The sequence below is a fragment of the Ictalurus punctatus genome, chromosome 24 (genome assembly GCF_001660625.3).
Source record: "Ictalurus punctatus breed USDA103 chromosome 24, Coco_2.0, whole genome shotgun sequence".
Taxonomy (NCBI): Eukaryota; Metazoa; Chordata; class Actinopteri; order Siluriformes; family Ictaluridae; genus Ictalurus; species Ictalurus punctatus.
In genome coordinates, this window is record NC_030439.2 from 5,605,028 (window position 1) to 5,627,323 (window position 22,296).

The window sequence follows — 22,296 nt, forward strand, 5'->3', positions numbered from 1 at the left end:
TGATATTATAAAGTTTTAGCCTTTGAATTTATTTCCGAGTTATTAGACTGCTGATGTTGCAGGCGTCTCGTTATATTGTTTGAGTGCACTAGCATACACAGCCACTAGATGGCCACCTTACTGCAACTATGTAAACAAATCTGGATAATATAAACAAATCTCGAAGGTTCAAAACATCTCCATGAGATGTTCATAATATTTCTACTTGTACAGTGCCCTCTACTAATATTGGCACCCTTGGTAAATCTGAGCAAAGAGGGCTGTGTCTTTTATTGTTTAACCTTTTGATCTTTTGTTTAAAAAATTCACAAAAATACAATTGCAAACAAAATACAGGTTTATCAAAAACAAATCTTTGTTAAATATAAGTGTGCAACAATTATTGGTACCGTCTTAGTCAATACTTTGTGCTACCTCCCTTCGCCAAGATAACAGCTCTGAGTCTTCTCCTATGAGGTTGGAGAATACAGGGCGGGGGATCTGAGACCATTAATCCATACAGAATCTCTCCAGATCCTTCACATTTCGAGGTCCATGCTGGTGGAATCTCCTCTTCAGTTCACCCCACAGGTTTTCTATGGGGTTCAGGTCAGGGGACTGGGATGGCCATGGCAGGATCTTGATTTTGTGGTCAGTAAACCATTTTTGTGTTGATTTTGATGTGACCTTTTGGATCATTGTCCTGCTGGAAGATCCAACCATGGCCCATTTTAATCTTTCTGGCAGAGGCAGTCAGGTTTTCATTTAATATCTGGTGATATTTGATAGAGTAAAAAAAAATCTAAATCCTGTGACTGTGCAATATATTGATCATATTTATTACACACCACATGGTAATTTATTTGTTGCTGGGGTATTTTTTACTTTTTTAAATGTTACTTCATCTGCTTTTCATACTCTCCTATGTCTATAGAGGACTGCTCAGACACTACAACTGCACACAGCTTTTGCACTCTTGTTCACACATTCCAGTGTTTACAGTTAGGATCCTTATTATTATTATTATTAATGTATACACATATACATCACAGCGAATTATTTTTTTCTTCACATATTCCAGCATGTCAGGAAGTTGGGGTCAGAGCTCAGGCTCTAGGGCCCAACAGGCTTGAACCCCCGACCTTCCGATCGGTAACCCAGAGCCTTAACCGTCAAGCTAGACATACTTACATACATACCATACATACTAATGTGTATTTTTGTGCACAGACCTTGCATATCCTTTACATGTGCTTCAGGGGTTTCCTCTGGGTACTCTGGTTTCCTCCGTCAGTCCAAAGACATGCATTGTAGGTTGATTGGCATTTCCAAATTGTCTGTGGTGTGTGAACGGGTGTGCGATTGTAGCACGCCGTCCAAGGTCTCCTAGCAGTACGGAAGGTTGATGGATAAATAAAATGTCACAGCTGATATCATGTTAAAAATAAATAAGGTCATAACTAACTGCATTAAAAATAACTAAATAAATAAATGAAGCAGGCAAACCCACCCTGTAGTAGTCTCTATGATTTGGGACACAGCCCATGGTTTAAGCAGGTGTTTCTTGTGTCCCCACTTTTTCACCCCGTGTCATTCTAACCCATCCCCCCGCCCCCTTTCCATGTCCCGTCTCTCTTTGTGTTCATAAAAGTCCTGAGTGTCGCCTTTCTCTCCTCACACGTCTCCTCACACACTGCTCAACCTGCAGCTCCAAATATCCACTTCTCTACCGACCCGAGCATCGCAGTCAATAACTTAAAAAGGGATAAGCAACATGTTGTGGAAATCCCGGACGAAGACGGATCCCTACTGTGTCCAGGTAAGCAAACAGTCAGTTTAATCTGACAGTCATGTAGATAAAACTGTTCATCTGTTTCAGATGTCTAAGGGAATGCGATAATGGCATCCAAAACTGTTGGTCATATCTTTAATGAAGAAAAGCAATTTTAGAATGATCATAACTTTTGTTTATACTGTAGAGGCTAATGGCACTTTTAAGATAATTGCCTAATAATAATCCATCCATCCATCTATTCATTTTCTGTATCCTTTCTGGGTCGTGAGGAACCTAGAGCCTATCCCAGGGGGCATGGGGCACAAGGTGGGGGACACCCTGGATGATAATAATAATAATAATAATAATAATAATAATAATAATAATAATAATAATAATAATTTATCCGAAAAATGAACTCTAAACAAACTCTAAAATGTGCCAGATAGACCTATTTATGATCATTTGCGTCTGAACAGAAAAAATATATATATATATTATATAGGCTAAGTATTTAATTTGCTTTTAAATTGGACACTTGCCCTAAAATCTGAATCGGTTTCATGAATAAATAGTGAATATAGTTGAAACAAACGCATAAGGTCTCTTTAAGGTGGTCCACACGACCCCTCCCCCGTATAGTACACCCAGCTGTGGTGAAGATATAAGAGCGCACACTGCGCACAGTCCGAGAGAGTTGAACATTAGCGCATCTCTCTCTCACACACACACAGCACTCCTAACACCGGCACTCCGCACACTCAGGCCTGTCTGCATGGATCTAGCACGTAGATGAGTTTGTGAACTCCCCTGATTGTTCGTTTTCGAGGAAGTGGACAGAGAGCCAACTTTCACCACCGACCACTTGTACTGTCCTCTACATCCCCATGTTAGTGCACACCTACTCAGCGATGGTGAGTGGAGTAGTAATTATATGCATATATGCTGTATTTTCGCATATACAATTATATGCACTGAAAGTGCAGGTGGTGCATTGACTTTGCTTTATTCTACTGCGTACATCAATGCCATGTTAATCAAATATAATGCGTCAAAGCAATTATTGTGTACGGAAGTCACGCGCTGTTATACCAAGTGGGTTTTAGATTAACGCACAGATGCTTCCAGCTTTAAGATACGCTTTAAGATCAGGGTGACACATTGGAGCTGGAATAATCTAACATATACATCTGTGCATTTGTGGACATTCAAGAATCACTCAGAAATGTTTGCAGGAAATGTTAAACAGCTTGTAGCCCGTTCACTGTGTGCTGGCTCCAGGAGGATATTTGGAAATGCAATCGGGGGGGAAAAAAAGTAGTTCAGGATTGATATTACAAAATAAATCCGTGCTCACTGATCACTTGTGTTATGGTTGCAGAATTGATTTCACTGTCAGGAAATCAATTTTGCGCTGGCTGGAAGCACCGTGTGGTCCAACACTCTTTCATTATAGAGCTGGGGATTATTTTTGTTAAATGCGCAAGAACAGGAAAAATGTATTATTATTTTTATTATTATTATATATTTTTTGAAGAATGCTTTTTTTCGTTTCAGCTTAAAAACTTTTATCTGTATTAAAATGGAAACGATAATGGTAACATATCCATCTTTTTCATTTTCTGTAAAGAAAAATAATTAAATAAATAAATTAATAAATACCCGTTTTTTAAAAGAAGTGCGTAAATACGTTGAACTGGGGTTTTGTTTTTCAAACGTGCCATTTTGGTTGTTGTTGTTGTTTTTTGTTTGTTTGTTTGTTTTTATATTTGTTAGTCTTCTTTTTTGAAATTTCCTATTGGATGTAAATACAACTAAACAACCAAATCGTTACCACTACTTTATTTAACCTACATGTTGTAGCCTTTACTTCGTATGATAAAATAGTAAATGAAAAATTTTAATAGAAGCATTATGTGGGTCTTATTATTATTATTATAATTATTATTATTATTATTATTATTATTATTATTATTATTATTATTGTCTAATTGTGGCTCTTTTAGGAAATATTAATGTTTTAAACACCTTTGCAGCCAGGCTTTTTCAGGGATTCCGAACCCCAATAAACAACCTCCTATTAAACTTTTGGATCTTTATTTTCTTTATGTGATATAATGTAGTGAAATGTTTTTTTCTTAGTTCCTCGTCAAACAATGCAACAACAAACAGAACCAACAACAAACTAACGGTTTTGTATATACTTTTTTTTTTTTAACTAAAAAGAAAAAAGTTTAGAATGCTGTTTGTTTGTTTGTTTGTTTATTTGTTTGTTTAGGAGCGCTCGGATGGGCTCTCTGGCTCCTCACCGAGACTGTCTCAGCTCTGCTCTCTGAATCAGACGGCTTACTCTGCGGCTCCTCCGCTGTGCCACACTCCGGCCTCGGACTTCCAGCCGCCCTACTTCCCTCCTCCGTATCCGCAGGCGTCTCTCTCCTACTCTCAGGCTCAGGACTCGGGATACCCGCACCTGGCCGACCCGTACCAGTCCATCAGCTCCCTGCATCAGCACCAGCAGGCCGCCTGGCACCCCCCGCGGGGCCGCAACCCGGAGGACGCGGGAGTCCTAACGCAGCCACACCGCGCGCTGAGCCTCGAGCCCCGGCGTGAATACCCCGGTGTTCCGCGTCTCCTGCACGCGCTCGGAGACGGAGCAGGCGCGGGCGCGCTGGGAGACGCGCCGCTCGGTGTGCACGCGGCTCAGCATGGAACTGACGAACTGCAGGCAAGTCTTCACACAACACGTTCAAATGAATTACCGCCGAGTGTAAAAAAAAAAAAAAAAAAAAAAACATACAGGAGATCGAAAAACACGGATCTCACCTGAGTCCAGCAAGATTAACATTAGTTCTATCAAATCTTTATTATTCCCTATCATTTGTGAGTAACTTTTTTTTTAAGTGTATGCGTAAAACTCCTCAAATATAGGATGATTTTTTAGGAGCTTTTCATGTTATGTTTCATTTTTTTCACAATTCCTTTATTTTCGCGCGCGCAGTTCTTTTCACGTTATCACATATTATTCACGTGGTGTCACGTGGTGCATTTGAGATTCGACGTGCAATTTCAGGGCATAAGATATTGAAATGCGCTTTCACATGTTTTCAGATGTGGTCACATTTTACTCCAATAATCACACATTACACCCACAATCACACACTTAACTTCCATAATCACAGATTAATCCCAAAATGATACATTTTACTCCCATAATCACACATTGCACCATAATAATACATTACTCCCATAATCATACATTAGTCCCATAATCACACAGTCCCGTAATTATACATTAATCCCATAATCACATACTCCCGTAATTATACATTACTCCCATAATCACATACTCCCATAATCACACATTAATCCCATAATCACATACTCACATGTTACTCCCATAATTATACATTAATCCCATAATCACACATTACTCCCATAATAATACATTACTCCCATAATCACACATGAATTCCATAATCACACATTAATTACATAATCACATCCTCCCATAATCACACATTACTCTCATAATCACACATTAATCCCATCATCACACATTACTCTCATAATCATACATTACACCCATAATCACACATGAATCCCATAATCACACATTAATTACATAAACACATCCTCCCATAATCACACATTACTCTCAATCACACATTAATCCCACAATCACATACTCCCATAATCACACATTAATCCTATAGTCACATACTCCCATAATCACACATTACTCTCATAATCACACATTACTCCCATAATCACACATTAATCCTATAATCACACATTAATCCCATAATTACGTTACTACCATAATCACACATTACTCCCATAATCACACATTAATCTCATAATCACACATTAATCCCATAATTACATGTTACTACCATAATCACACATTAATCCCATAATCACACATTAATCCTATAATCACATACTCACATAATCACACATTAATCTCATAATCACACATTAATCCCATAATCACACATTACTCTCATAATCACACATTAATCCCATAATCACACATTACTCTCATAATCACACATTACTCTCATAATCACACATTAATCCCATAATCACATACTCCCATAATCACACATTAATCCCACAATCACATACTCCCATAATCCCACATTAATCCCATAATCACATTCACATTCCTACCATTTGCTACCACGAATTCTGAAAGCTATAAAAATGGCGATTCCTGTAAACCTATAGTGAAATGCACTTTCTATTTTGTACGAAGTGTACAAAACAAAACTGCGCACAATTCTATTTTAATTAAGCCTATCCAATGAATTGATTCACACGAGACCAATTATTTACTAATGAAATGTAGCCCAGTTGTGGTACAGCAGCCAGTAGAAAGCGGCAGCATTGCCGTATCTGAGTCGCAGCGTCGGTCACGTGACTTCAACAATTTCATCATTTAATTCTATACTTCATAAACTGATTGAATGGTTCTTGATTATTTGCACAGAAAAAGTGCAAAGTGAACATATAAAAGTGTTCCATATATTTGTAAATAAACATGGCTTCATGGTGTAATGAAAGTGTTCGGGAAGTTATATCGATATGAGCAGGAAACTGTTGGTTGTTTTTTTTTTTCTTTTGGGTTCAGTTCATAGGTTTTTAACATGAGCAGGTGCAGGATCAAACTGCTCTCAATCACTTTCTGTTTGACAACTGAGCGCATCCAATCGATTTATTTAGGCAGTTGAGGTCAACAAAAAGTTTTTTTTCTCCTCTGCGGGAGACCATTTCAATGCGCAACATTTTAATTCTGCAAACACTATTTGCCCCACTTCTCAAAACGCAGACTGGACAACAAATGATATTTTATCCTGATATTTTAACTGAAACCACGTTCACAATGAACTTGTTTATGAACATAATCAAATAAATATCAAAGAAAATTGTTACTATTGTTATTATTATTATTATTATTATTATTATTATTATTATTATTATTATTATTATTATTATTATTAGCCTGTTATTATTATTAAATGGCAATTATTTAAATGGCGCGATTTAAATGACGCACAAAATTTGGCGCTATTTTAAAATAGAATAAAATTCGGTATGATTACATTTTAATTCATAGTAATGTTTTTTTTATCAATTAAAAAAATAATCTTTTTTGCTGTTGTTGTAGCTGTGTCGGTATGAAATAGAATCTGAGGTTTTGATTCTGTCGCGCTTTTTTCTGACTTTTTTCTATAAGCTTATTAACTCTGAGAGCTTATCCTCCGAGCACAGCTATATAATCAGCACTGCATGTTACTCCTCGGATGAAAAATATATGAGTAATAGCAGCTTATTTTCTTTTCTTTTTTTTAATCTTTATAATTTTTGCTTAATTAAATTAGCTTAATCTTTTCCCCAAAAAACACAAGCCGTTACTGATTTACCACGTAGGTTATACTACACGGTATTTTCAACAAGCATTAGAACAATAAGCAAATTATTTATTTTTTGTAATTTATGTACAAATGCATATTAATAAATGACTAATAATCTGCATGAGATTGAATGTGGGAAACAAAAACACAATTAAATGTTTTATTGTTTTTGTTTTTTTAACAGGGTATGGAGGAAACATCCCTGGGAATCTTGGATCATTCTGTTATCAAGAAAGGTAAAAATAAATTTATATATATATACGTACATACATACATACATATATATATATACACGTACATACATACATACATATATACATACATGTATATGTACATACACAACAATATATATGTATATTTTTTTATTGTTGATTGAGGATAACTAGAAATAGAAATAAAAATCATTTTTAAAATACACAGAGAGAGAGAGAGAGAGAGAGAGAGAGAGAGAGAGAGAGAGAGAGAGAGAGAGAGAGAATCCCCACCACAAAATAATTCAGCTGTGTCGTTTCATGTGAAGTCAAGAAACCATCCAACGCTCAGTTCACCCTTAAGGCAGTAACTCTTAATGAACTGTTCATGGTCATATGAGAGAAAAAAAGAGGGATTAGAAACCAGCTCAGTGAGGAGGAGGGGTGATGAAGAAGAGTTATGATGAATTCACAGTGTGATCTTTCCACTGAAATACCAAGAAATTGGATTTTATAGGTCACGCACAAACTCCGGCTCTATGCTCTCTCAGAAGTTTCCAAGCTCTGCAGATATCATGTATTTTACACAAATGCCATCTTAACTCATGCGTTTGTGGCTCAGTTACGGAGTGCTCTCAGGGGTTTAGCAGATTCTCAGAGGGGATAAGAAGCTCTAAAGCCCATATGAATAAACCGAAGGTGTGCAGAGCGCTTAGACACACACACACACACACACACACACAGCTGCGTTATGAATAGAGGCTGCTTATGTTGGCCATCACAGCAGGGTGAGACACAGAGGCGCACACAGGACACCACACAAACACCCGGAGAGAATAAATACACCAATGCTGCATGCCTGATTTTTGAGTGCCTTACTTCCTATATAGAGTACTGTGTAAAAGTCTTAGGCACATGCAAAGAAATGCTATAAAGCAAAGATGCCTTCAAAAACAATGCAATTAAACAATTGTACATAAAAATATCCACGATTAAAAGCAGGAAACAGTAATAAACTAAACAAATCAATATTAAGTATAACAAGCCTTAGCTGTTTCAAAATGCATCAGAATTGTCTCAGGTACACTTTGTGCAGGTTTATAATGAAATTAGCTGGTCAGTTTGTCTGAGCAGATTTGACCTCGACGGTCATACCTGTTTGTGTTTGCGTATAAAACCGGACAGACTTCATTATGATTTTTTTGTGTTATTATGTAATGTGTTGCTTTCTTCACTGCCATACAAACATTTTCCCGTAACAGTTAATATTTTGTTGGAAAAGTAACGTTTGGAATCAAATTTTTGACTCAATAATGACTCAATAATGCAGAAGTCATAAAATAAACCTGTAAGACAAAAATTGTGTTTTAAAAAACAAAAAGACTTTTGCACAGTACTGTAAGTAAGCACATAAAAGAATGATTTCTACACAATAGGGTTTAATGCATTTTGCAGCCAGGGGCCTTATAAATGCAAAATAAATTCCAAAGACTCCTCAGTACATTAAAAAAAAAAATAAATAAAAAAAATAGTCCAACTAGACAGATATTAGGCTTGTTAAATGTGTACAATAATATTTTGACTATTTAAAACTTTTATTTCTGAACTTTCTACCAACAGAATAAAGTTTAAAGACGTACTTGTTTGAGGTTTGGATTAAATCCATTCAGTTCCAGTGACCAGTCAAACAAGTTAATAACTCAATCCTAAATATAATACCTTTGGTAATGATGGGTTGAGATTTCCACCAATGTAACAAAAAAAAAAGTCCCCTTGGCCAGGCGTCACGTATTACGTATTTTCTTTTTTTTTTTTTGTTTTTTTTTACGGTTAATGGTTCTAACGTTTGAAAAAAGTTCAGAATCTTTGAAAGAGAAGCCCCCTGTTATAGGATTCCACCTTTAAGGGCACCCCTAGAGAGTCAATCCAAAGAAGCCCTTTATCTAAGCTTCATGGCGCTGTGTGCTAAACACGTCTCTAATTCAGCCACTGACAGAGTCAAAACCAGAGCTAGGAGCAGGTGGGTTCTAGGTTCTGACCAGCGTGTGCATTATTGGTAGATCATACTGACTGCTAAATCTTAAACTCTTAGTAAAGAGTGTTAAATATAAGCACCTTCTGATGGATTTCTTTGTACAGAATCCTGCAGGAGAGTATTTTACTGTCAGAGATGGTTCCAAGTAGAAACGTTTTAGAACGCGAAGAGTGCTCAACTATCCAATGAGCCCCTGAACTTTTTGTACGATTGTACGCAGTCATCACACTTTACCATTTACTTTAAAAGCTTCTTCTAAATGGTCATTATTGAAGACACCAACCAATAGACAAAGTTCATCTGAACATCCTCAGTTTCACTGCTTCTACATTATTTATCTGTTCATCATTATTCTGCAATATTGTTCTTGTGTACAGTGATTGTGTATGAACGTGAAAAAAAATGCTGGATGCCTGTTAGTTTATTTAAATGCATGTTCTACAGTAACTGTGAGAAGGAGTGAGAAAGATGGTAGCCTTGGCAGGACGTAGGACATACCCCCAAGAAAAATTCTCTGGAAACTAATTTGTTTTTTAAGGCATTGCAAGAAATACGATTGAGCTCAATGTAAAAGTCCATACGACTCACGTTCTATTGGAATGGAGTTTAAAAGCCTAAGCATTTTTGACAGGAAACCCCTGGCTTGGAGAAGGTTCTCAGACATAACATCTAGTTTATAATAATTACCTAATTTATTCCTAGTTGTGTTATATTTGATTAATACCAGATTGTCAGTTTGTGTCATGGTTGTAACTGAATCACTAATTTAGTGCAAATGAAAGTCAATGTGCGACACGAGCTGTGTAAAAAGCTGTGAATGCTTCTTTTTTTTTTTTTTTTTAAATTAATAACATCTAATTTCTCACTGAAGAGCTGACATATAAATGTGAAAATTAAAAATGGAAAGAAAAAAAAACATTAACAGTGAAAAAGCAATCAAACCAGGTGAGAAGTTGAACTAAAAGAGCATAGTGACATTAGCATCAGGTAAAAACCCGCTGCTCCTGTTAGTCGTCCTACTTTTCCTTACCTCCTTCTACATTTTTCATAACAGCATGGGGAAACAATGGTAGAAGCAGAATTCTGACATGAATCTAATATGCCTCCTGTCACGGTCTCTGTCTCTCTCTAGTTCCCGTCCCGTCCAAGTTGAATGGCTCTGCTCTGTCTGTCCTGTCCTTTGGTAAGGATGGTTTGGGTTTGGGTGGTGTGTCCAACCCTGCTGAGGTCTTCTGCTCAGTGCCTGGACGCCTGTCCCTCCTCAGCTCCACGTCTAAGTACAAGGTGACAGTGGGGGAAGTCCAGAGGAGACTGTCTCCTCCCGAGTGTCTCAACGCATCGCTGCTAGGAGGAGTCCTGCGAAGGTGAGCGACAGACAGAGCCAAGACATAATCGGATATTAACCCTTGTGTAAGCTTAACATTATGTACGCTCCCCTTGTCCTAAGGGCCGAAAATGATCCGCCTTCACTAAAACCCTTCAAATAAAGCAGCTTAATTGAATTTTAAACCCCAGATTTATTTTACATGAAGAAACATCTTGTCATTTGTCAAAGTTTGTGATAAATGAACCCATTTATCTGGGTTTTTTTCCTTCCCAGTGCAGAAAGACTGCGTTTAAGCAGTGGACACCACTCGTTTTCTCTGCTGTTAAACATAGCGGCAAACATTTTTGACCCTCGAGACAACAGAAATGGAGAGAGAGAGAGAGAGAGAGAGAGAGAGAGAGAGAGAGAGAGAGAGAGAGAGAAAACAAGTTAATGGCTTATACATTAATAAACAGCCAGGAATGTTCTAATATAGATAAAGCGTGATTATATAAATCACTTGAACACAAACATTTAAATAAGAACATGTTAATACATCATACAATTATAATATAGGCCCACACACAGTAACTCACAGTGTAACTGATCTGTTATTCATTATTAGTATTGACTGATAGAAATAGCATTGTGGTCCAGCTGTACAGAAATTCATCACATACATGTGTTTTTTGAATGATTTAACTATGTGATTTTTTATTTATTTTTATCTTTTCAGATTTTGCATCTATCCACTTACTACATCACAAAAAAAGTAATTTGCTTGATTACTGAAGGTTAATGAATGAGAAAGGATTTTGCCTCTAAGCTAAATAATAGGAATCTGGGGGATGGGGGGGAAGGGGGAGAGGAGGCCTGGGGAAATAAGGGTATAAACTAGACAGAGGTGAATTGGTCAGAGTTGCTAATGAGAGCATGTCAGCAGTGTTAAACATCTCTCTGTCCCCTTCCTCAGAGCAAAGTCAAAGAACGGCGGCCGCTGCCTCCGTGAGCGTCTGGAGAAGATCGGTCTCAACCTTCCTGCCGGCCGCCGCAAGGCAGCTAACGTCACACTCCTCACAGCACTAGTGGAAGGTACACACACACACACACACGCACACACACACACACACACACACACACACATATATATAAAGATACATAAAGACACTGAATAGACAGAATGAAATAAAACTATTTCTAATGCACTGCACACTGCACTACACTACACTACACTACACAGAGTAATCACTTATCCAAACAACACAGTAACCTCACTGCTTATATTCCCAGTCTGCCTGTTAGGCCAAATCCTAATCTGAAATGGTTTCTCTTTAAGGAGAGGCAGTGCACCTGGCACGAGACTTTGGTTACGTGTGTGAGACAGAGTTCCCAGCAAGGGCGACCGCAGAATACTTATGCAGGCAGAGTGATCCAGACCAACTACCCACACGGCGAAGCATGCTCCTGGCCACCAAGTGAGTCCCAGTGTCATCTGAACTAACCTTTTTAACATCAGCAGTGCTCTTACTACGGCACTGTGGCTTAGTGGTATTAACCCTATGATGCTGGACAGAAAAATAGTGATTCCATTAAGCTGCTGCTGAAAACATGCTTTAATAATAACACTTTACTACATATTATTATGTTTAATATGTCATACATGACATGTATTTAGCATGTCAGAGCACTTTTTATATAAAAAAAAAACAACTTTTGATAGACTGATGTTTCGATAGAATATGCAACGAAAAGTAGAAACCTGCTTTCTGCTTTCGAAACCATAGATATTATGTAAATTTGACCTTTGTTCGGACAGCCCTAGGGTTTATTAACGCCATCGCTGATTTGTGAACTAACCTTCATTTTCTCCTTGCCCTCAGGGAGATCTGCAAAGAGTTTGTTGACCTCATGTCCCAGGACAGGTCACCGCTGGGTGCGAGTCGGCCGACACCGTGCCTGGAGCCCGGGGTTCAAGGCAGCCTGACCCACTTCAGCCTGCTCACCCATGGCTTTGGCACACCGGCCATCTGCGCCGCCCTCTGCGCCTTCCAGAGCTACCTGCTGGAGGCCCTCAAACTGCTGGACAAAGCCGAGGGAGGAGGCAAGGGCCACCAGGAGAAAGACCTCAAACACTGCAAATGAAGCAGTGCTGCATATCCAGCAACATCTCAAAGACAGAGACTGAGCTCTTCCCCAACCTTTAGGAGAGAGAGAGAGAGAGAGAGAGAGAGAGAGAGAGAGAGAGAGAGAGAGAAAGAAAGAAAGAAAGAAAGAGAAAGAGAAAGAGTGAGTGTGTGTGTGTATGTATGTGTATTTATGTGTGTGGGCGTGTATGCTTGTTATCTGAATCTGACTGAATCAGCTGCTGGATTTGATTCAACCTCTGTGTTACATGAGCTATTAGGATGTGATGTCCAAGAGAGAGAGCGAGAGGGAGAGAGACAGAGAGAGAATATGTAAATCATAGCTTCTCGCTTTTCTTGATTGTGGGGTGGACATTCACAACAGCACCCCTGTGCACTCGCCCTGTGTTTCATTGAAAACCGAGCCACAGGCGCTGTGAAAGGCAGCTAGAGATGGTGCACTCTGCTGATGGGAGGGTTCGTTTAAAAACAATGCAAATATTGTCTTTTTGTACTCCCTACTGTATGTTTATTACCCATGTTATCCTTATTATTATTATTATTATTAATGTATTTGAAGGTAAATGTAATATATTGTTAAAAGAAAATAATGGATTGTGCCTGGTTAATGCTTCTGGTGTTAAGTCCTTATTTGTCCTCACCATGTTCATACAAAACATACCATGTTTTTTGCAGGGTGGTGGCTCAGTATTTAGCACGTTTGCCTCGCATCTCCGGGGTTGGAGGCTTGAATCTCGCCTCTGCCTCATGTGCGTGGAGATTGTGTGTTCTCTCCAGGTACTCCGGTTTCCTCCCCCAGTCCAAAGACATGCGTTGTAGGTTGATTGGATTTTCAAAATGTCCAAAGTGTGTGAATGTGTGGCGATTGTGCCCTGTGATGAGTCCATGGTGTCCCCCTTCTTGTGCCCCGAGTTCCCAGAGATAAGCTCCAGGCTCCTCACGACCGTGTGAAGGATAAGCGGAACGGAAAATGGCTGGATGGATGGAATACATTTTTAAAAATTCTTGTAATTTTTACTATCTCGATGTTTTTCAAATGCTGTTTTCTGAAATCACATACCAAGACATCGGTCAAGAAAAAACGAACACAATAGAAATACTAAATAATTCCATATTAAAGAGGTTGGAATTCTGAATAGAATTTCAGCCTCTACACAGGAAGAGCAAATCCACATGAGGGCTGACATCTTTGTGGTATATCCATATACTGGTGACATTCTTTAACATATTCCTCGTTATATTATAAGCGATGTTGATGTCGAATATAATTTATTTTTGGTAATCCTCTTGATTATTATATGGACGCAATCCAAACCTTTCGTGTAAAAGTGTTAAAAGCAGATCACACCAAGGGTTGCAGAGTCTCAGCAGGTAATCCAGGAGGTAGCACAAAACTGACATGATTGCAAGCACAAGTAACTAATCTCAGAGTAGCTAATCCCCCTCCAGTCCTTCTCTCACTCCATCTGCCACTCTACCTTTTTCATCTGCTCAGGGGCACTACACCTCCATACCTGCCCCCCTACCAGCTCACACGCCCCGAGTGTCAATTCCCCGATCTTCTCTCTCTCTCTCGCTCTCTCATACCGGGAGATGCCATTCAGCATCTCTGTGCCTGCAGGCAAACATATGCTACTCTTCCCTGCAGATTCCGGTTATGTTCAGGGGGGATTGTTTAATGTTTATTAATCTCACCTGTCTGTAGAGGGAAGATATGCACACACACAAGCTCATAAATAAAGAAGAGTACAAAAATACTTTCTCTGCAAAAGGTGAGAAACAGCAGCACAATCAAAGTCACTGATGAGCAGCTCTTATTTTTGTCCCAGTTCCATTTCAACTCCCTGACATGCAGTAAGTGAATTCAAGCTGTTGTATAAAGTCACAGAATCGAAGCAAACAGCTTGTTCAAAGGACAGAAAGGAAAAAAAAAAAAACAGGGATTTTACAACTGAAGCGTTCTGAAACTTCATTTTCTTGGGTACATGCTGCCCTGCTCATGTACTCAATTTAGAAACTTAACTAAAAGGATCTGTTCGCATTGTTTGCAACAAGTAAACTGAGAAAATAATCAATCATTCATCCAAAGCCTTTGGTAGACAAGTGGAAATTAAGATATTCGTTAAGCAATTCAGCCTGTATTGAAGTTAAAATCAGTCAGGAATTTGTTCGTTTTGTGATCGCAGAAATGACACAAACTCCGCACTATTCTGACGAGCTTGCGGTTTTTCAAAATTACAGCAGATTTTCTGCCGATTTGGAAAATCTTCGATTCACGTGCGTCGAACACGAATATAGCTAAAAGGTCTCATTTAGCAACAAACATGACTGCGAACCAATCCCGTGTAATCGCACTTTCACCAATTCAAGTAGTTTGAACCCCCCCCCCAAAGAAACACTGCGAAATACTGTACAGACTGTAAAATTAATTAGATTTGCCGTTTCTACAATTTAATTAATTCACAATTTTCCTTCCTCTTCTATTAATAAACTTTATTAAACCTCCCTGTTTGACATGTGGCAAAAGGTTATAAGTGCTAAAGGTGGTTTTTATTACTTCCTGTTAATTGTGGTAACATGCAGGTAAAATAATATTGAATAAGAATAAGAAATGTTGCTTTTAATGGAAACCCCCCCCGACAAAACTCAAAACACAAGGTACTTAACAGGCCTAAAGTTTTATTTGAACATAAAGGATCAGATATGTAGTACAAAAGAGTGATGGTGTGAAGATGTCACTGTAGACAGTTACTTTGCCCCCACAAGAAGCTTCTCCATGTCGTGAATGCCATCCTTGTCGATCAAACGAACGGTGAACGAGGGCAAGTTCAGGATAAAGCGCTTGTTGAGCTATGAAATAGAGACAGAATGCAAAAAAAAGAAAGAATAAAATTCACATTAGTGCATGGGGAGGGGGAAAAGGCAATTAACACTGAAAAATGCCTTAAATGATTTAAATGTTGTACAGAACTCAGTTTCACTTCATTAGCCCAAGCTGCCATTCACACCATCAGAAACAGAGGTAGAAGAGAACGCTGACATGAACGATGGTGGAGATGAGAAGTGGCAGTGTGTGGGAGAGTGTGAGTGATGAGACTTTACCTCTTCTATACACTTCTTCAGAAGATCTAGTGCCTCTTCACGTGTCAGATCTGCACACAGAGCAACGGGGGTGTTTTAGTTCCCAAATAATTCACTTAAAGGACAAGAGCAGTATGACTTACACAAAGAGGCGTAAGAACAATTGCAGAAAGTGGAACCTGGAAAAACTGGAACGTTTGTCAGCGCCAAAGGAAGAAGTTGTATACGTTGTGGTACCTGGTCAAGACTGGTACTAACAACAAACAAAATGAGTTTGTTGCTCATTTTGTATGTACAGCCAGGTCCATAAGTATTTGAACGATGGCGCTAATTTCACGATTGTGGATCTGAATGAAGGAAGCAATCAAGACGTGATTGAAGTGTAGACTTCCAGCTTTAATTCAAGGGGTTTAAAAAATATATTGCATCAACCGTTTAGGAAACATCCTTTTATTTATTAATTAGATAACAGAGTCCCTCCATTTTCAAAGGTAACTGTCAAAAGTAATTGGATAATTGAGTGATAAGCAGTTTCATGGCCGGGTGTGGCCTGTTTCTTCGTCATTTCATGACAGCTTAAAGAGATAAAAAGTCTGGAGTTGATCCCACATGCTGAATTCGCATTTGGTAGTTGTTCATGGGGACTCTCAATACGTTGAAGCTTGAATTAAAGCGAACAAGTCAAGTCTACACTTCGATCACATTTTGATTGCTTAATTTCAAACCCCCTGTAGCGGTGTACAGACGCAAAAGCACAAACACCGTCACCGTCCAAATGCTTATGGACCTGGCTGTATACCAAAATCTCACAGCGTGCATCGACACACACTTGGACAGCAAATAAACACAGTAGTTTGGTTCATTAGTGCCGTCTTGGGGTTGTCGAATGACAATGACTAGAATGACACCGCTCGTAATAATTCCTCAATAAAATGATTTGAATTTCATCACCATGAAGATTATGGTCTTTGTCGTTATAGTTTATAGACATGTGCACTTTTACTTAGATCTTGTTTGGGCCAGTTCTTATTTTTGGATGTGCAGTAACAGCAGGAAAACAGAGGAGAGAAGAGTTTCACCTGGCCTGTAGTATCTGTCCATGATGGACAGCGTGAGGAAAGCTCCGTATCCGTGTGCAGCAAAGGGGGCTTTAGCCAGCGCAGACATGTAGTCCATATAGTACAGCGCAGGCCCGTCTGCCTCATCGTAACCAGCCAAAAGCAGGTTCACATGGTATGGAGTCTACAGGGAACAGCAAGTCAGAGAGACAGTAATTTATTATATTATATTATATTATATATATATATATATATATATATATATATATATATATATATATATATATATATATATATATATATATATATATATAAAATAAATAAATATAACACGCATACATACACACACACACTTTCTCATTAAAGCATACGAGGTGCCTTAGATCATTGTTAAAGTTTGCTCCAGTGTTCTCACTATAATGTTAAAACACTGTTTTAATTAAGTTAAATGCATTCAAAAAAAAAAAATTACAAAAAAAAAACAAGGACTGAAGTAGCATTATCAACATCAAAACCAGTGTCAGAAAGAGACGGGAGGGTGTGAAAAAGCCGAAACGGGAGAGAAAGCAAGCTGGAGTGTGTGCGGGTTGGGTGTTAAGCGGTCTGGGGGGTCGTTGGTGTCACAGTCAGTGTGACATCTGCTGGATGACAGCACCCCCGCTGCTCGGAGCACCTCCCCACCTTTCCTTTCTCCTTCCACTTCTCCCCTCTCCAAGCCTCCCACCCTCGCCCCGATGCCCTGGAGCCACGCCAGAGCTCATTAAAACTTCCTTTAGTCTCTTTCCTTCGTACTTGCTTTGCCGTCTCCTAACTCTGTGCCTTTACACCTGCTTTACGCTTCCCCCTTCCCACTGCTCCGAGCTGCATTTGTAAAGAAATAACAGCGCCAGTGTCCGAACAGATTAGTAACTTCACCTGGTTCGCACTTCATCCCGATGCAGGAAGAAACAGAACCTGGCTTTCTGCCATCTAGGTTACGTTGAGAACGGAGTACAGATGCTAGAGGTACATATCATATCATATATCATCTTAAAGCCTGCAGTCTGATTTGGGCCTTGGCTTTGACACTCTCGAGGGTGTGTTTGGGAGTGCAAGTGTTAGAGAAACTTGGCTGTGCTCCATGCGAGTATCCCTGTAGACAGAGGGTTTAGAGCCCAGGTTGTTGGAGAGACCAGGCAGGGGAACTGCAGAGCTCCCAGGAGTGCCATCTACATCCATTCTCTCTTAACTCAACACCTGTTTCACACATACCCCACCTGAGTTCCTAACACAACAGCAATTCGCTCACCTCACCCAAGAGAACAGACCATTAAATATTAGCGCCTGAGCATACAAATGCCCAACAGCACTCTAGGCTATACATCCTGATATGGATACTGGAGCAAAATGGCTTGGGGACAGTCGAGATAGAGAGGTTTCACTTCCACCTCCCTTTTCTTGTGTGTGTGTGTTTGTTCCAGCGTTCCTCCACACTCTCACAGACTGCCCAAGGCAACCTTCTCTTCCTCCGTCCTGGCGTCTTTTCTCGAGTTCAACTGTGGCCGAGCCAAAGAACAACATGACACATGGTGCTAGTAATTATTTGCATCTAGGGACACAACAATATTTCTGGAAGTTAAAAGATTTGTGCGTAGATTGGAAAGGCTTATCTATTAGCTGTCTATTGTCTCTTAAGCAAAACTGAACAATAATTTCGGAGAAAAAAAAAATGTATACTCGAAACTCATTTATAATAGATGTCTTGGTGCAGTTGTTGAATTCTGCCAATAAATGTTGAACATTTTTCTAAATTCCTTAAGTTAATCATATTTGGAAATTAGGTTCTAAAGCCATGAATTTTTTCAGCACTGGGACTACTTTTTCAGTGGAAGGAATTTTATGTTTAAGAAAGATAAAAACATTGCCCTTAACCATTATGTGACATTAAGCATACCTAATAAACTGTGTTTCTCTCGGTCTCTCGCTACACATGCTACTCCAGTGATCCTGACCCCTTCCGCTCCCCGGACCTGCCTAATCCATCCTGATGCCCTACTTCTGGTTGAGTTCTCATCACATTGAAACCACTTGCTGTTGCTGAGGATGGCCCCACAGACAGCCTACAGATACACGAGATTATTGAGGATGTTACCACTTAAAAACCACGAAGATGGCTTTGGACTGCAATTGCTATGATAGCTTTAGAACTGCATTTGCCACAAATAGTTTTGCACTCAAGTCTCCATCAGTGAACAGTTGATAACTTCGACAAAATACAACCCCAATTCCAAAAAAGTTAGAACACTGTGTGAAATGTCAATAATTGTAGATGCATATCTTTTTTGCAGATTGGTGACCCTCTGCCCATCTTTACTTCTGAAAGACTCCAAGATACTCTTTTTTTATTTTTTATAACTAATCATGTTACTGACCTGTTGCCAATTAACCTCCAGCTGTTTCTTTTCAGTAACACTTACTTTTCCAGCCTTGTGTTGCCCCCGTCTCAACTGTTCTGAGACGTGTTGCGGCCATCAAATTCAAATTTGCCTTATTTTTTTTCCTTAAAACGGTACACTTACTCAATTTAAACATTTGCTATGTTTTCTATATTCTGTTGTGAATAATATACAGGTTTATGAGAGCTGCAAATCATTGTATTCTGTTATATTTACATTTTACTCAGCATCCCAACCTTTTTGGAATTGGGGTTGCAGACCATGTGAAAACTAGAATAAATTTCCTTGTTACACAACTGCACTTTTTGACCATGTAGTACACAATTACAGAAGGAAATTATTTATAATCGCACTATTCGGCGTCAGCCAGATGAGGACGGGATCCCAGTTGAGTCCGATTCTTCTCAAGATTTCTTCCTCATGTCATCTCAGGGAGTTAATCCCTTACCACCATCGCCTCTGTCTTGATCATTAGGGATACATTTAGAAATATAAAATGTATATCCTGAATTTCTGTAAAGCTGCTTTGTGACAATGCCTTAATGACAAATTATCTTGTGGGTTACCAATGTACACATCTGACTACATGTGATTACCACAAAACCTTACGAAAAGCTTAAATAACTCGAACAACATGAGAACAAACTCATTCCAAAAGCTTTTATTTGTCACAATGTTATGATGTTACGTAGCTACCTCCTAATGATTGAGTTCAACAGCTGTTCTAGGCAAACATGCTGAAATTATTGTCTGTGGTAATCACATCCATATGCATCCAAGCCCATAAACAGAGATAAGGCTGTAACAAAAAAAAATAAAAACAAAAAAACACTGGCGTATACGAGTACGTAGACGGAGCAATTAAAAGAGGTAACTCTGGGTCAGCATTGTGACCCAACATCATTTTCTTTCTCTCTTGCTTTAGCAGGTAGACTAGAGTAGTCCCCTGCAGGCCCTGTTGTTGTTTTTGTTTGTTTGTTCTTCTCTAAAGCCCGGAGTACAGCACACAATACCTCCGTAGTTCTCTATAGACATGAACAGGATTGCAGCCATCAAGGTCAAGTGCGTCTCTGCATTACATCTATCTGAACACATTTTCCTTTTCAAACCTCCACACTGATGTCAGGTGATAGAAGATTATGTGAAGGTCCAATAATCAATCCGAGACGACTTCAGGATCAAACTGCTACATATAAATAAGAGCACTCATCGTTCTTATCATGGTTTTACACGTGGAAATATGTCCGATAAGCAATTCAGGGTTCAATTTTTTAAAAATAAAACATTTTAAACCTCAAAAGCCAAATCCAACAGCGATGACGAGAAATCTTTCAGATCTGTGCATTAGGAATAAAAAGAATTATAATTGTTTTTCACTATGCTTATTGCCTAACCACACCCAACCCTAGAGACCACGCTGCTAAAATGAATCCTATGAGGAAAGTCTGGTAGGCAGCCAGTAAAGGCCTTTCTCTAACCATGCACTAGAAGTGCTGCAGCTGAAGCATGTTGATTTGGGAACGAGGCCCGATACCCCCGAGGCCTTCTGCTTCCCCTCCAGGCTCGCTCTCCCGCTGCAGCCCCTCCTGCAACAAATGCTCTAATTGTTTTTTGTAATTATTTTCTCCCTTCTGCTATTGTGACAAGCAGCAGCTACTCTTCCTAACAAATTAACACAAAAACTAGCAGACAACAGGGCTGGGGTGTAGACAGCCCTTTTACACAGATGGGTGCTTGAGCAAGCGTGCACACACACACACACACACACACACACACACAGGAAGGGCCTATCTGAGATGGGAAGGAGCATGCTGCAGAGCACACACACAGGTGCTCAAAAGCATAGACACTTGGATCACACCTCATATTCACAATGAAGACACACAACATATTGACAGCTGTCTTCGATCACCGTCAACACGGGCCTTCGTTCAGTCACAGCGAGTGGTGCGCGATGCAGCGCTGCCAGCCCAGCATGAATTCGGCTTACAGATTAGTTTAGTGTTAACAACTGAGCACTGGTCTTGGGGGCAGGAATGCAAAATACAATCAATCACACCTTCAGGCAGTGACATTGCAAACTATAGAATCTGTAAATTCGATCGGATGCATTTCGACATCATCGATTAATCTAATAAACTACACCGATAATCATTCTAAATGAAGTTGTAGTTTAATCTAATCAACTACAACTAAATAATTCCTTATGGTTTTACATCCAGCGGTGACATTTGATGCAAGTTTCAACTGCACTGGAAGAATAACATACCGAATACAGCATTTACAGCAACAAAAGACAATTTGAAAAATTATTTTAAATAATGAAGCACTCATGTGATGTCATCACAACGCACATTCAGCCAAAGCCCTCTCCGATTCACGTGGGTTGAACGCGAGTACAGCTAAAAGTTCTCATTACCAACAAATGTCACTGTGAAACTGCAATTTCGCTGCAGCAAAATTAAGCATTTTGGCCACAATAATCACAAAAAAACTCCACAAAATCCTGTACAGACGGCATTACACACCTTTTTTGCCTTTGTGCTTATAAGTATGAACAAAATATCAATGTTTGTTCAAAAGCATAAGCATATGATGTGTTAAGATATGCTAGAAGATTGGCTAGGTCATGCAAGCCCTTCCTGAGTTATTATAGCTTTATGTTTGGGGTCATTGTCTTATTGAAATGTCCATAATCTGCCCAAATTCTCAGCTGCAGAGAATCTTCTCTAACGGTATAGTGTAGTGGAGATGTGGTGAGGGGTGTAGAGGGGTGGTGGAGATGTGGTGAAGCATATAGAGGTTTGGTGGAGGTGTGTAGAGGTGTGGTGAGGCATATAGAAGTGTGGTGAGGCATATAGATGTGTGATGGAGGT

General features: G+C 39.3%; 2 protein-coding genes across 3 annotated transcripts in view; one reads left to right on the forward strand and one right to left on the reverse strand.

The window, feature by feature from the left end:
* Positions 1-1,626: 1,626 nt before the first annotated feature.
* tfap2e (transcription factor AP-2 epsilon) lies at positions 1,627-12,976 on the forward strand. 2 transcript variants are annotated; one of them, XM_017454620.3, is made up of 7 exons: positions 1,627-1,798; positions 4,032-4,478; positions 7,355-7,406; positions 10,529-10,760; positions 11,676-11,794; positions 12,039-12,177; positions 12,583-12,976. In XM_017454620.3, exons 1-7 carry the CDS (start codon positions 1,754-1,756, stop codon positions 12,842-12,844), a joined length of 1,296 nt encoding a protein of 431 aa, XP_017310109.1. In that variant the 5' UTR covers positions 1,627-1,753; the 3' UTR covers positions 12,845-12,976. The 2 variants fall into 2 exon arrangements, with proteins under 2 accessions (XP_017310109.1, XP_017310110.1); XM_017454621.3 differs by lacking the exon at positions 1,627-1,798 and adding an exon at positions 2,310-2,667.
* Positions 12,977-15,508: 2,532 nt separating this feature from the next.
* The window catches only part of psmb2 (proteasome 20S subunit beta 2), a 48,883-nt gene continuing 42,095 nt past the window's right edge, over positions 15,509-22,296 (reverse strand). Inside the window, 3 exon segments of the mRNA NM_001201236.2 lie at positions 15,509-15,696; positions 15,949-15,998; positions 17,007-17,169. Coding sequence (NP_001188165.1) covers positions 15,595-15,696; positions 15,949-15,998; positions 17,007-17,169 — 315 coding nt within the window. The 3' untranslated portion in view covers positions 15,509-15,594.